The sequence below is a fragment of the Arachis stenosperma genome, chromosome 9, assembly GCF_014773155.1.
Source record: "Arachis stenosperma cultivar V10309 chromosome 9, arast.V10309.gnm1.PFL2, whole genome shotgun sequence".
Lineage (NCBI taxonomy): Eukaryota > Viridiplantae > Streptophyta > Magnoliopsida > Fabales > Fabaceae > Arachis > Arachis stenosperma.
The window spans coordinates 2,245,544-2,262,220 of record NC_080385.1 but is presented as its reverse complement, the minus strand read 5'-3'; the positions used below and the strand labels follow the sequence as shown (position 1 = coordinate 2,262,220).

The following is a 16,677-nucleotide window of genomic DNA, read 5'->3' as shown; positions in this document are numbered from 1 at the left end:
CTCAAGGAAATCAACAAAATCCAGAATTCAATCAACCAATCTCATAAATTCCAATTTAAATCAACTTCAACAGCATCAATCAATAATTTAAAATTCTCGACCTTCTCAAACAGTTTTAAACCAATCAATTCCTCAAACCCCTTTCGAATCATTTTCAAGATAGCAAATTATTCTCAATAAACAAACCATTACCAAATATCAAGTCTTTTCCAAATTTGTTTTTAAATCGGGTTCAATATCAAATCAAATTTTAATATTAAATATTTTCTAAAATCAAAACACTTCCAAAATTATACTAAATACCAATATCAAATCTCTTCCAATAATTTAAGAAAAACCACTTCAACATCACCAGCCAACTAATCAGAATATTTAACTTTCTCAATCGATCGACCAATCAATCAAACAAACAATCTCTCTCATTCAACACAACTCAATTCAATTCATAAGACTCACAAAATCATAAAAATATACTTTACGCATTAATATCGACTCATAATTCTGTACCTCGATTGTCGAAACTGAACTCGAAACTCTAAAACTGTAAAAATATACTTTACTTTTTTTTCACATTTTTTCTCTATGCCATTTTTTCTTGTCTTTTGTCACTTATTTGATACTTTTTCACCTCACCGATTAGTTTATCTTTTCCGTTTTACGTCTTTCTAAGTCTAATAAATCAAACACCACTGTCATCTGCTGCTTACCTATTCTCGTTGAGAAATCATATATTTTTCGTCACCTTTCGGCAGTTCGTCATCCTCCGACATTTACTAACTTTTTCACCATTTGCCACTTTTTTTCGGCAGTTTTTGGGCAGTTCGTCATCTTTTTGACAATTTTGTCTCTACTTTGTTGGGGTAGTTTTATCTGCGGTTTTATTGCGGCAGTTTCGTCTGCGCTTTCCTTACGAAAGTTCTGTCTGCGGTTTTTTCTAACAATTTCATATACGCTTTCTTCCGATAATTTTGTTTGCACCCATTCTATCAGTTTATACTTTTTTTATTTCTGTGTTTTAAATAAGTTTCAAACTCAAGTTTACTTGAATTTAACGGAGATGTTAAAATATATTAGGATCAATTAGCATTCATTAGAATTATTTAGCATATATAAATATTACGTCTCTATTATTTTAATTTTTTTAACTCCTATAATACATTTATATATTGTTTCATTTCACATTATTCACAAACTTTTTCTTTTCTGTTCTCTTACTTTTTCTAACGAATTTCACTTGTATTATGTTATGATAGAAAGAACCAAAAAATAACTTATCAAAATACAGTTAATTCAACAATATCTCTCTAACGATAGAGTTAGAACTATAACTCAAATGATATAGTTTTCTCATATCCATTTAAGAGGTCGTCGGTTCGAATCTCCCTAAAATAAGTTCTTCTCATTTCACAAGAATGAAAAATTCCTTAAAAAAATATTCATTGAATTATTACACCTTATATACTATGTAGTTCTTGTGTACTCCCACTATAAAAAAATTACAACAAATAAACTTATATATAATCTAGGTAACAAAAGGAACATGAGTTATTCAATTCATACAATTTACTTCACCATTAGTGATTTAAGTATTGGAATTTCTTAGTTTAGAGATTTTTTTTTCCAAAATTACTGCTATAATTGTTAAGGATCGGAATAATGTAGAGGTACGAATATCATTTTTTTCAATTAGTAGTGAAGACAAGCAAAACTGTACCTAGGGCATATAGTATGGCATGCATCCAAAAGAGGAAGCTCCCACTACAATTTCCCACGTAAACTAAAAAGCCAATATAATAAACGAACTTTCAAACAAGAAAACTAACAGAAAAACTCTTTCTTCTACATACATACATACTTCCTACATATCCGTACTCTTTCAAATACATACGCAATGCAACATGTTCTTAATTAACCCTAACCCCTTACAAAGGAAACCTCACTTTCATTCAACCATGGCAAACTCAAACTCACACTCAAACTCAATAACAGTAACCTCCTCCACGAAGCACCATTTCAAAAACGACATTGTTTTTAGGCCGTGCCGTCACTGCTGCTGTTGCATCACATTCACATTAGTGATTTTTCTCTCCGCTGCATCCATCTTCGTGTTCTGGCCGTCGGATCCAGACGTGAAGATCGAACAGCTGAGCTTGAGGCACGTGAAAGTTCACCCGATACCGCCGGTGAGTGCGGTGCTACTGATCTCAGTGGCGGTGAAGGTGCGAAATGGGGACATCTACTGGATGGATCTGACGGACGTGGACATTGGAGTGAGGTACAGAGGGATCAAACTGGGTCACGTGGAAACGGAGGAGTGGCACGTGAGAGGATGGGGATGGTGCCACGTGTTCGGTGATATTGAGTACAGTAGGTTACCATCGTCGGATGTGATTCACTTGGTGGAGGACATGACGAAGGGAAAAACCACCTTTCATGTTCTTGTTGAGGTTTCTGGCCAGCTTGGATTTCTTATCTTTCGCTTTCCTTACGTCTTCAAGGTGCTTCTCATACTTTTTTTTATTAGTTTAGATTTGGGTACAATTAATTTTACGTAAAATTAATAGTTAAAAATAGTTAAATAATTTGATAAGTAATTTGATAAATTTATTCTTAACTATCAATTTCACATAAAATTAAATGAGTTTTCACCTTTCTTACTATTCAAAATAAATAATTTAATTTTGATACATTATATATTATAAAAAAATTTTAGACATGCATCCAATATAATTTATTGAATTATAACATAGAATGATTTATTGTGCATCAAAATTAACTTAATCAAATCCATATTTTGGATGTTCAGAACAGCTAAAATTTATTATTTCATTTTAATTAGGGAGTAATGTTACACTTGCACATGAAAAATGTTGGTTAAATACTAAATTGAACATATATATATATATATATATATATATATACTTAATTTTTTTGTTGAATAATATTTACACAAATTATTAGCATAAAATAAAATTTAAACATTTAAAAATTATTATGTACAATAATAAAATTATTCATTTTTTTAAATAGTTTTATCAAACAAATTAAGTATTTAAGTATGTTTTTTTTTCTATATATATATATTGAAAACATGAGTTATTTTTGACACCATTGATGAACTGCAGTTTGAATTAATCTTAGTTGCTTCCTTTACCCTGGTGGCTCATTCTCTGAATAAGGCTTTTGCTTATGATCCCTAATTTGCAATATTTACACAGGCAATACGATCATGTGACGTTTTGGTCAATACAAAAAATCATTCAATAATTCATCAACATTGCCTCCATAAGGTAAGCTTAATGGATTAATATTAGAAAATTTGATATATGCTTCTACTTATTTGATTTATTGTGATTAGATTAGTAAAAATAATAATTTTTTATATTTGTCGTAAGAACAAATATAATTAAATGATTGTGAAATTTTTTTTATACAATTGATACATCAAAATTAAATTATTATTATTATTCTTGTCGTCATCTAAAAGTGTAACTTGATTGAAAATTTCTACTCATTAATCATGTTAATTGTAAATGTTCAGAATCATTGATCGAATAATATTTTTATTGCAGGACTCATCATGGTAAAAATTGACGATTAACTAATTGACATAGTAAGGTGAATTTTGTAAAAGAACTAAGTTATCCATGTCAATTCCTATATCATCTTAAGAATGATTTGGCTTCTTTTGTACTAACTTGCGTTCATGATTTCAAGGATGAACGGACGACATTTGCTCTGCCAACTAATGGAGCAAAGAAATTATCCAAGGATGTAACAACGTCTCTCCCACTATGAGTATATATACTATGAGTATATATACGTATAGAATTAGATTTGAGTACATGAGATCAATGCTAAAAATCACATATTATAAGAAGATAAATTATTTTAGTGACTGTTGCGCCAACTGTAATGTTTGAGAAAATTATTGTAAGCTGTAATGGTGGGTACAAAATTTCCCATTTTGAATTAGGAATTCAGATTTTTCCATCATGTGAATGTAAATAAAAATGAATGTTGAAAATAATTATATCTTCTCTCCTATATTGGAAATAAATTATAAGAGCAAAATGAGAATGGAGGGGAAAAATCCCACCCTATGATATCTTTTAATATGATTCTCATCCCTCCTTATTGCTTTTACAATTTTTTTAATTCTATTGTATTTTTTTAGTTTGGATTAATTATTACAAGTCTCACAGTCTCTTTGGAAGATAAAATTTTTAGATAGTTTATAATATTAATAAGACATTTTCAAATTGCGAGTTAACTTCTAATATTGAGTTCGGTTCACTCAATTTCAATTCTAATATAATACTAGAGTCTAATCGATCTAATGCTATTATTTTTATTTGAATAATTAAAAAATAAAAGGAGTACAAAAATCAAAATTTATTCCTTTTTTATATGTATGTTGTAAATAAGTATTTAAATATTTTAAAAAATTTTAAAACAAATACACAAACCGTTTATCATATGCAAAATCAGTTAACACTTAAAAAGAATTTTTTTTTTATTTTTTGGGTTCAGCTAATCTTAACTTAACTTATAAATAATAAAAAATTTTAAATATTTTCTTTTAATAAATACACAACAATAAATACATTGAGAATTTAATCTTATATTGTTTTTTATAAAAACTTTTTTAATTGATAACTTTATCATGTGTCATTTAACTAAACCCTTACTTTTTATAACTTTTTAGATCTTTTAAAGATATTTTATTATTTTATTCAATATCAAAATATTTTGAGAATATTTTTTATAATTTATCAATATAAAGTTTTTTCTCTTAAAACCTTAAAAAGTTAAATAGAACTAATGAATAATTCTATATTTAATAGATATTAATACGTAGAAAAAATTTAAGATAATAACACAAAAATAAGAAAATAAATAGGTATCAAGGAAGATGAGAAAAGTTTGTCTTATTACACTTGTTGTATACATATATATGATGATTGATGAGTGATATGCAATAGATCTTTATCAAATGTTCCTTATGTGGTGTTTAAAGTACTACCTGATTGATTTAACAAACTTTCAAAGAAGACAAAAGAAAACATAAATAAAAAAGAGCGTGACACGAAACACATTCTTAGCTTCACGTATATAATTATACGGCACAGTTGCATACAAAATTTGGAAACCCAAACCACAATTTCCCGCTTCAAAACAAAGTGTTACGACTATGAATTTTTCACAAGTGTTAGCTACTACTCTTAACTAAAACACATTCTTCTCACTTCTTACTTCTTAGTACTTACACAATCCATGGAAAAAAACGCATCTTTCCCAACAAAAAAGCACCTTCACAAAAACGACTTCGATCCACCACCACCACGCCCATGCCACTGCCTGCTAACATGTACGCTCGTCACTCTTCTCTTTGTGGCCTTGGTCGTCGTGTTATGGCCCGGGGAACCGGACGTGAAGATCACGCAGCTGAGCGTGAAACGCGTGAAGGCGACGGCGATGTTCATGCTTTCGGTGACCATTAAGGTTCAAAACCGCGACGTGTACTGGATGGATCTGAAGGAGGTGGACGTGGGGATGAAATACAGAGGGAGGAAGCTGGGTCACGTGGAGTCGGGGAGGTGGCACGTGAGGGGGTGGGGATGGTGCCACGTGTACGGTGATTTAGAGTTTGGTGGGTTGCCTCCGGTAGATGTGGTGCATCTGATTGAAGATATCAAGAAGGGAAGTGCTTTGTTTCATGGTGTTGCGGAAGTTTCCGGCCAACTTGGTTTTCTTGGATTTCGCTCTCCTTATGTCTTTAAGGTATATACATTGACTAACGAATTTTGAAACATGATTTTGCATCTATATATATATCATCTATGTATTTTTTTTAATTTGAATAGAGTGCATTAATTTTGTAATACCGTGATTATTCAATAGTATATTTTCAATTTAGTTTAAGAAAAAATTAGAAACTAGTTTTATTTCTGCCAACAAAATGTAGAAGGGGAAGAAAATATGGTTTGGATTGTTATCTTAGAAAGGGAAACATAAATTATAGAGAAAAAAAATTAACTATTTTATTTAAAATTTAATTTTAATATACTGATGTATATATATAATCATTTAATTATATTTATTTTTTAAATGCTTAATTATGTGATCAACGTAAATTAAAGATAATTATTTTTATCGATTTGATATTCTGTAATTAGACGTACATATAAAATTGCTTTTACACCGATAATGTATCAAATTAAATTTTTTATTTAATAAAATATTTACTGATCTATATATATAATTCATAATAAAAAGGTTGATCATAAACTTTATTCAAAATAAATAGATATGATTTAAGTTCTCTTAAATCTTTATACCAATATGTTCAAAAATAATATGTTAGACTTGTGTTTATACCATAGTTGTTTCGTTATATCTATACCTACATTAATTTGGATCGGATTTGTAGGTCTCGTTCAATATAATTTGGTTTGTAAAGTATATAAAAAAGAGAGTTAGAAACTAAATTTTTTTTGAATCAATAATAGTTTTCTGATGATAAACGAGTGATATGGGAAAAATATATGATGCCAAACTATTTTTGTTGTTACTTGTACGGAGTGAAACATCGTGAAAAAGTTAAGAGAACTAGGGCGGTACAAGGGTCAAGAAGAAAATTAGTGTTCGTCTAACTGCTTTAAGGTATCAACTTTACGTGAAGTCGACTTCATCTGAGCTTTCACCTTTTTTAAGGTCATATTTTGTACTCTTGTTCCATTTTTAATTTTGAATGATGATGATGTGATTGATGAAGTTATATTATCCGAAAAAATAAAATTAATGAAAATCTAAGACTTTGTTCAAGAAAGTATATTCTTCTAGGTAGACAAAAAATAAAATGTTCTTTGTATGAACCATTTAAGAACAAGTATCAATTACTCTTATTTCCTCTTGTATCTCCTGTGTTTTTCCTAATAATTTGAATCTTTTAATAATGATATTTACCTTGAAATATCCCAACAGGCAGTACGGGCATGTGACGTTTTGGTTAATACAAAAAATCAAACAGTTGTTCATCAACATTGTATCCGTAAGGTAATCAGCTTAATTACATTATTATTCTAGACTGCATAATAATAATAATATAATTTTGCATTATAAACTTATTGACTCATTTTTTTTATCTAATAATAAATAAATGAGTCAGTTTTATCAATGGTTTGGCTTCTATTATACTAACTCTATTCATGATTTGAATGAAGGACTAACCACACTGGCTTTGCAACTATGGAGCAAAGATCAAGACATAATAACGTCTTATTATTACTTGATATGTATATAATAACGTCTTATTATTAGCTATAGCGGCACATACATATTGTAAGATGACTAAGATCAAAGATAACTTGCTTGTATTATTGCATTGGGAGACATATATAGAATCATCCATTTTGAATCACAATCGATATCAAAACTTTCGATCTGAGTTTCAACCGTCATGAATGAAACATGATAATGTATTATATGTGTAAGATAGTTAATAAATTTTTTTAGATTCGCTACTACATGTATTTTAGGGGAAAAAATCCTAGCAATATTTCTAGTCAAATAATTTGGCATTTTATTAATACTATGGCTGGCTATTTTTGTCATTTTCAATATCCAACATACCCAGTCAATATCTTGAGAGAAATAATATTTTAGAAAACTAAGAGGTCTTCTAAAATAACAATGTAAATTGAAAGATGTCAGTTGTAATTAAGGCTAGAAGTGAGTGGACCTAAGTTAGAGATAAATTAAGTTTAAGTTCAGCTCATAAAAATTGAGTTTGGCTTATGGTTTATGGTTTGGTTTATTAATAATTGAATCTATTTCTTAGATTAAAGTTCGGCTCACCAAAAGCTCACGAGTTGGCTCAAATAATAATAAGAACATAATCTATAATTTTATATTAATAAATTATAACTTATATATTTAAAAAAAATTTAAAGATCAATTTTATATATTGTTTATCTATCAATAAATTATAAATTTTTTATTTATATCTTAGATCAAAATTATATATAAAAAATAAATATAAAATTTTAAATAATTAAAATCATTAATATATATGTAATTATATATTACAATTTCATATGTATATATGTAACATTAAGAATATAGATTAAATACATATAGGATATGTGTATTAATATATATAATCTACCCAATTCACGAGCTAATTAATGAGCTGAGTTTGTCCAAACTCAAGTTTGGCACATTTAATTTATGAACTCAATTTCAGACTCAAGTTTAGTTCACCAGCTCATGAATTTAGCTTATCAAGCTATTAACGAGTCGAACTCGAACTAGCTCATAAGCTTTCTTGACTCACTTCCAACTCTAGTTGTAATAATAGTTACACTAAATTTTAAAGAGAGATAATTTCTTCTCTTTTTTGTTTTTTCAAAAATAATATATGTAAATAAAAAATCAACTTCAAATCAATTATATATATTTTTATATTCATTCATATTATTTTATATATTTTTAATATATACTTTTATATTTTAAGTTGTCTAATAATTAATTTTTAGTGTGTATATATATTATTATTATTTTTAGGTCAACATCTTTTCTTTTCCTTCTTTGATCCCTCTTTCCTCCTCCCAGTCAATGACCCACAAATTTTCTACATAAACATTTTTAAAAGTAAAATAATCCACAAAACTTTTCTATATGCTACGTTGGCTAACTTTCTTTTTGGATGCATCGTTTCCATTTTCTCATCCTAAAAAGAATGTTTCCATTTTACTTTATTCGTCATTAACTTTATGTATGTTCATTATTTTCTTTTCAATTTTGTTTTGAATGTTCATATTTTCAAACAATACCAACAACAACTTGCCTTTGAGCTGATTGGGTTGGTCAAGGCCGAAAGAAGCGAGCAACTAAAAGTAATGAATCATCATATCCTTAAATAAATAAATAAATAAATAAATAAAGGAGATAAGATACCAATGACTCATACAATATTGACTCCAAAAAAAAAAAAAAAAAACTCACACGGCTGAAAGAAAATTAATTTGATGTTCAATAATTCAAGTAAGCCAAACTAAGGGGATTTATTATCTATATTTGTAAAATAAGAACAAAATCATTTTCCGTTGATAACTTATAAAATATTATTAGATTTATGTATATTTAGTTTACTAAAATAAAATAATTTTTTTGTCTTTTTTCTTTGTCCTATAATGTATATATCTTATTTGAAATTGGGATCCTATATATATTTAAAAATATTCTATCTATATATAATTATATATACTCCTTAAGGCTAAATCTTAATTTTATTTTCTTTGCTTTTTTTAAAGATAGAGGTTACAACTAAAAAAAATGGTCTTATTAATTATTTAATTTGAACTCCTATTCTATGTTGGCCACCCTTACATAAATTAAAATAGAGAAAAAAAAAAGAAAAACCAAGTGAGAAAATAAAAGTTCCAAGATTGTGAGGTTCACTTTTGGTATTAAACACTAAAAGATAAAAAAATAAAAAAAAGATAGAGAGAGAAAGAGAAAAATAAGTTGAGAGAATAAAATATTTAAGATTATGAAACAGCAAAAAGATATTAAGTAATTATCTAAATGAATATATAACTTGGATAGTGTGGTGGGCTTGGATTCTCGGTATATGCTCTATACTTTTCCATATCCACCTTGGACCTCATCACATGCATGTAGATTTTGGTTCCTTTTTCATCATCACTTGATCACAGAAGCTACTTGCTTTCTTCTTTTCTAATTCTAACTTAAAAGATAATATAAAAATTTAGGTGCAGTTAACTTTACGTGAAATTGATAAATAATTTGATTGATTTAACTAAATTTTTATTCAACGACTCTTAATTATCAATTTTACATAAAATTAACTATACTTGAATTTCCATCTTAAATTGAACTATATTCATATACCTTGGACTATAATATCCCAATACTAAAAAATATTTTATATATATAAAAAGTATAACTGAAATTTCTAATTGTTTATACATTTGCTGTTATAACATTATTGAGAATAAACGGCTAACCTATATATTGACTTCAAAAGCATTATCTAATAATTCTGCAATTTAAAAAAGGAAAAAAGAACATATATATCAAAGCGAGATCCAAACCAACACATGGCATAAATAAAATAATGGATAACTGATATTGACCAGTCTTAAAATTTGGTGAAGTTTCTTGTGAGTCTGCTCAATTTCAAAATATATATGTATCACACACACTTAAAGTCGCCGACCAACGTTTATTTATGATACATGGTATTCCTGTTTTGAAAAACATTGCGCACCAATAGACACAGAAACTCCCTCAAATTGTTGCTAGTTTTAAGGGGTATTATTGCAAATAAAAAATAATATTAGTTAAAAATATTAACAAGACTAAATTACTTTTATATATACATGTTAGAGATATAATTGTTTATAAATTTTTTATTAATCTAAAATTTAAAAAAAATAATATTAAAATAGATATTTAAATTTTTATGATTAAAAAGTTTAGAGTTCGATTTTTAGAATTTAAGCATAATACCAATAAAAAATAATAGAAAGCATATGAAAAAAAATTAAACAAATTCAAAAGGAGACTTTTTCTTGAAAAAAGTATTAAAAATATAACTATTTTTATATCTCTTTTTATCAATTTAGATCATATCCATATATAATATATATCTTTGAAAGCTTTTAGATTTTTTTTTTAAACACCATAAATAAATGACGTAACATATTTCTAAAAAATGTTATCTGTCTCTAATAATTTTTATTGGGACATATGTCCCAATTGTATAAATTTATGTTCTACAACTATAAAAGATATCCTAATTTCATATTCAAAATATATTCCTTGTGTACAAAAAAAAAATTATGAAAGGTAAAAACGTAGCAAATGGTAGAAAATATTTAAAAAAATTATATATGAGGTGATCAAAAGAAATTACATATCAACAGTTTTAATGTAGATATATATAACAGGATAAAGTATTAAATTGGTCTCATGCGTTTGGGTGTAATTTTATTTTGGTCTTTAAAGTTTAAAATGTTCTATTTGAATCTAAAAAAGTTTTATTTAGCTTCAATGTAGTCCCACAGTGAGGTCAAAATTAAATAATCAACAGAATGTCCTACATGACAGCAGTATGAGAATAATGTCGATAATCTGGAGAATAAGTACAAGCTCTAAAGGCACAAAATCAACCGTAGATGCATCAATACATTTATTTATCATTCTTCTTAGTTCTATAGAAAATATTTCTTTTAAATTGTAAGAAAAATAATAAATAAATGTATTGATACATCTATGGTTGATTTTATACCTCTGGAGCTTGTATTTATTCTCCAAATTATCGACCTTATTCTTGTATGTTGTCGTGTAGGATATTTCATTAATTATTTAACTTTGACATCATGGTGGAACTACATTAAAGCTAAATGAAATTTTTTCGAATTCAAATAAGACACTTTAAACTTTAAGAATTAAAACAGAATTACACCAAAACGTAGAGAACTAATAAATTTAATATTTTACCCTATATAATAAGACATAATGATAATGTTTGAATTATGTAACTAACCTTACATAGTGAAATAAGACTTTAATATTATTATTTTACATAAAAAATATTATTAAATTAAGTACTTATATAAAATATATAATAAAATATAAAATACATATTAAATAGATGTAAAATAACACATATATACACATTTTTTATTTACATATTATTAGTCACTATGACTAAAAGTCTTAAATGAAACCTAACCACAAAATATTTTTTTATACATGTTATTGTCTATTAGTAGCAAACATTTACTAAATGTTTAAAGAACTCAACTAAGTACCTACTACTAGTTTTGCTATATTATTCCGCGGCTTCATTTAATTTATTTATTTTAATTCTTTTATCATTTATTAAACTTATTATTGTTATAGCAACGACCTTGATGACCATCTGACCCACATAGATTACATCCCACAAAACACTTTCTAAAAGTCTTCTAATTGCAATGCTGACATCCCAATAAGATTTTTTTTTTCTTTTTGAATAATATAATAATAAGTAGAGAGTCTTTATTACCTTAATCCTATCCCACTATAAAGTATAAACCATATGCTGAGGTGTTAGTGAGTAGGTTCCAAGAAAAAGATTAAAAAAAAAAAGTGATGACATTGATGCATAGATTCATGTTCTCATAATTAATAGTGTCACTCTATAAATACAAATAGCTTCTCATTGTTGAACCATATTAACTCTTATATGCTCTCTTCTATTATTATTTCTTATTAGTACTTCTCTGTTCTGATCTCTATGGAGCTTGAAAATTGCCAGTGTCTAAGCATGATTACAAGTTATGAGAGAATTGGTGGTGGCTATGATGATGATTCTTCTTCTTCTTCTTCCATTATTGTGTGTGTGAATGATGAAGAATCTATGACAAGATTGAAGATGGCTTGTTGGAGAACATTGTGGAGGAAGATCAAGAAGGAGAAGAGGAGATTCTTCAATAATAATAATAAGAAGAACTCTTCTTCTTCTTCACATGTTCTTCATTATCAATATGATCCTAACTCATACTTGCAGAACTTTGATGATGGCTACTATTGTTCTTCCTCTGATCCTGACATATTCTCTAGGTCATTCTCTGCTAGATTTGCCATGCCTTCCAAGTTTTTTGAGAAGAATAATGATGAAGTAGCCATTGAAGAAGGAGAAGAAGAAGAAGAAGAAGAAATTCTAGATCAATGATGATTATTAAGATAAGAGCAACTTAATTAATTAATTAGTGTACATTTTTAGTGTCTCTTCTCCCTATTATTATTACCATGAAAGGAGATTAATCCTAGGTAGTTCTTTTGTATAAAAAGTTTTCATTTTTATGTTGAATTATGATGTAATCCTCTGTACATATAACAAAAAAAAATGTGGTATTTTTTAAAGATATGTGTCTTGGTATTTTATTTTTTTATTTTGCTGAATTATGGATAGATTAGCCAAGTTGTTAAATTTTTTTTTTCTGAGTATTAGATGCTAAAAAAGTGAGTGTTCTCATTAGCCAAGTTGTTAATTTTTTTTTTCTCGCTATTAGTACTTATTAATTATCACAATAATTAATAAATATTAAATAAAATAAATTATAATTATTTTGACTAATTTTTTTTAGTTCTCAAACATTTTCGTTATACGGAAAATTAGCCAACTTGAATGTAAATCTATTTGACTATTTTAAGGGGTTCAAAAAAGTGAGTGTTCTCATTATCATCATCATGAGTGCTGATGCTTCTATTTTCTTGTTTATTCTGTCTTCTCCTTTTGTTCTTTTTCATCTTTTTCTCCCAACAAGTGATGTAGTTGATGACAGAATTTCATCCAATTTGGTATTTCAATGGGCCCTATGACTCATTACACACAACTTTTGAGTCATTTTAGAGTCACAATCTAACATCAATTTCATAAAAAAAAAAAAAAACAAACAGCATTCACAATATCATTAAAGAACCAATATGCATGCCTTGGTGCCTACAACCTTAAAATCTTCATAGCTTGCTTACACTGCAAAATCATTACCAATAATAATCATAATTAAAAATCACAATTTTTTACCATAAAATTGGATTTGATATTATTATTCCGAGATTAAAAGTGTGTTTAGTTTATGTTTATTTTTTATTTTTTGCTTTTTTCCACAATTTTATGAAAAAAATAGTATGTAAAAACAGAAATATAATTTTATTATTTTTATATTTTTCAAAAATTAAAAAAATAAAAAATACACAAACCAAATCGCGAGAAATTATTTTTAATATAAAAATGAAGATAATTTTGTTTGAATAATGACATTTAAAATTTGATTAAGATGTTGCCACGTGAACAATACGCTCCCTATGTGTTGATTCCTCACCTACAAAATCCATTCACTTAAAATTACATCAAATAATTCTATTTTTAACAAAAATACTAATATTTTTTTCTTATAAAAAAATTAGTCCCAAATCGCACCTAAGATATTTTATTTCATCCTAACTATTCCTAATAAGGAATTAAAGACATTGTATGGTAAGAGTTTTAACAAGGAATTTGTCTGCTACTAATATTATTATACCAACCAACAAAAGGATTAATAATTAAAGAAGTTGTATATTTTAATCATGGTGTGGTCCTATATATATACATAAGAAACTGCTGATATTTATGGACCACATCATCTGCTTAACCAGAAAAAGGAGTTAACTGCAGCAAGCCATGTGCTATGTGTGTGTGAACATGATGTGTAAGTGTAAGTGCTATCCAACTCTCCTTCAATTCTTTATCACTTGGGAATTTATTTCTCCTTTTCTATCCACAAATCTTTTTTTTTAATATTTATTTTTATTATGTTTTTTAGCTAGCTTCTTTTTCTACAGGACCTGATTCAGCTATTTAATGCTAAAAAGTAGAAAGTAATCCATGCAGAAAAAAGCAGGGGAAAAAAGTAGACAGGGTATAATTTGTTTTAACGGTTCCCATGGCAATTTTTTTAATGAAGATCTAATATATATATTATAATACTGTACAAATATTTATTTATATTTTATTATTACTCGAAGTTGTACAAATAGAGCACCTAATTAAATGATACTGTAGTCTATTTTATTCTTTTAAACAAAAGTAGTAAAATTACAATTAATTTTAATTACTAAAATAGTAATTCATAGGACAATCAACAGAACTAAATTGTCAATCACTGAATTGTGAACTAAATTGTCAATTTTCTATTTTATATATAATCAACAGAACGAAAGTTAAGAAAATAAAACTACAAAAACTATTTTAAAAACGATATCTCTAGTTAATATCAATAGAAAATTAAAGAGAAATCACACTAATAAATAAATTTAATTAAAGAGAAATAACACTAATAAATAAATTATAAACAAGTAAATAAGAAATTTAGTGTGTCTAAATTTAATTATCTAATTCATTCATAATTTTTTTTTCTTTTTTAAATACGTGATTCAGTGTCACATTTTACCTTTTAACTAGTAAAATTTATCAACTAAACAAGAGAATATTGCATTGTGTTCATATACAAATAATTATTATCTTTATTTTTCACATTAGTCCCACTTTAATATAAAAATTCCTAAAATTTTAAAGATTAATTATAACCTATTTGTTCATATTCCTAAATATTTAAGTAAATTTTATAGAAATCACCTTAATTAAAGTAGCTCTTCAAGTTTTGTCAACATTAATTATAAAAGTACTTACAAATAACTAACTAAAATAATCATCACATACTACAACTAGAATTGAACATTGAATCATTGTTGAATTTGAGTATATTAATTCTTACCCACTTCTAACCATGAAATTCAAAAGCACAGTAACATTTTTACCATCATATATGAATGAACTAAAATAAAATAAATATAGCAAAAGCAATAGGGAACTTTTTTTTCTTGGATCCTTATTGGTTCATCTTTATTACCTACCTATCACTGAAGGGGTTCAGCCTACAGAATCTTTGAGACAGTTGCATTGGTGGCTCATGGAATTTAATGCTTGTCCTTATAAGTAAGCTACCATTATAACCCTACCATACCTTCTCATTATACATTGGACCATGCTGTCTAACCATGCCAACAATGTCCTTACAAAATTAGAGACAAGGACTCACTTGGGACCTCCATAAATTCACTACCCAATTAAGGAAAAAACATTTTTGGAACATCAAAATTATTTTGTATTTTATGAGGATATTTATTTTATAATTTTTTTAATTTTAGTATAGTTTTTGCTTTTTTAATTTTGAATATTCAAGACTAATCACTAAACTATATATAAAATTACACTTTTTTCAAAAACATAATCTCTTAATTTTTTTATCATTAGATTTTATTGCATTTTTTTATTGCATTGGTTGTTGAATTGTGACACAAGCTTTTATTCAGTGATCCAGAAAAAAAAAATTTAAGATTGTTATGAATTAATTCTATATCGTCCGATTCATGCAAATTTTCTCTTTTTTATTAGTATAAATATGTATATGTATGTATGTATATATCCTTTTTATTTATGAGTTGAATTAATTGAATTATATATTGAAATAAGTTGTGTATTTATTTTTTTTCTAAACTCTTTAAGAGCAATAAGTGCATCCTCACTTAGTCAATCAAAGTGAATTCTTGACTACTTTCACTATAATGGAATATAATTATTAACCTCGCCAAAATTAATGGCCCAAACGACATCTCGACATAAGGGTATAATTTTATAAAATGTGTTGTGTATAGTTGTTTTTAATAGTTGGTAAATTAGAAGTATATAAATGACTTTATATTTTAGAAAAATGCTAGATAAACAAATATATATTTGTAACCAAGTCTACAATTAAATTTTATTATATTTTAATGAATATCTCAATATACCTCAATTCTCACCTTATTTAAGGTGCAATTTACACAATTTTAGTAATTTTTATTGTGCCAATAAACTATTAGGATAACTTAATTAAACTTAACTATCAAAAGGATTTGATCATGTACGCTGTAGCACCATTATCCTATATATATTAATATATTTTAATAAACCTCTTATTTTTTACATTAATAAATTATGATAAAAATTTATATATAATTATTTTTTATATGAAATTGATATTTAAGATTTGTTAGATAATTTTAAAATTTTAA

The 16,677-nt window shown here is 26.7% G+C and overlaps 2 protein-coding genes across 2 annotated transcripts; both read left to right on the top strand.

The window, feature by feature from the left end:
• Positions 1-1,952: 1,952 nt before the first annotated feature.
• Positions 1,953-4,080, top strand: LOC130948356 (uncharacterized). Its single transcript, XM_057877077.1, has 4 exons — positions 1,953-2,498; positions 3,219-3,290; positions 3,573-3,618; positions 3,718-4,080. Exons 1-3 carry the CDS (start codon positions 1,953-1,955, stop codon positions 3,585-3,587), a joined length of 633 nt encoding a protein of 210 aa, XP_057733060.1. The 3' UTR covers positions 3,588-3,618; positions 3,718-4,080.
• A 1,167-nt stretch (positions 4,081-5,247) lies between these two features.
• On the top strand, positions 5,248-7,458 carry LOC130951970 (uncharacterized). Its single transcript, XM_057880732.1, has 3 exons — positions 5,248-5,784; positions 6,988-7,059; positions 7,227-7,458. Exons 1-3 carry the CDS (start codon positions 5,278-5,280, stop codon positions 7,230-7,232), a joined length of 585 nt encoding a protein of 194 aa, XP_057736715.1. The 5' UTR covers positions 5,248-5,277; the 3' UTR covers positions 7,233-7,458.
• Positions 7,459-16,677: the final 9,219 nt, after the last annotated feature.

What these genes read in the sequence shown, in the direction of transcription:
- LOC130948356 (XM_057877077.1), top strand. Translation starts at nt 1,953, where the DNA reads ATGGCAAACTCAAACTCACACTCAAACTCAATAACAGTAACCTCCTCC. An exon ending in GCTTTCCTTACGTCTTCAAG is followed by an intron (nt 2,499 to 3,218) that starts GTGCTTCTCATA and finishes ATATTTACACAG; the next exon opens with GCAATACGATCATGTGACGT.
- LOC130951970 (XM_057880732.1), top strand. Translation starts at nt 5,278, where the DNA reads ATGGAAAAAAACGCATCTTTCCCAACAAAAAAGCACCTTCACAAAAAC. An exon ending in GCTCTCCTTATGTCTTTAAG is followed by an intron (nt 5,785 to 6,987) that starts GTATATACATTG and finishes ATATCCCAACAG; the next exon opens with GCAGTACGGGCATGTGACGT.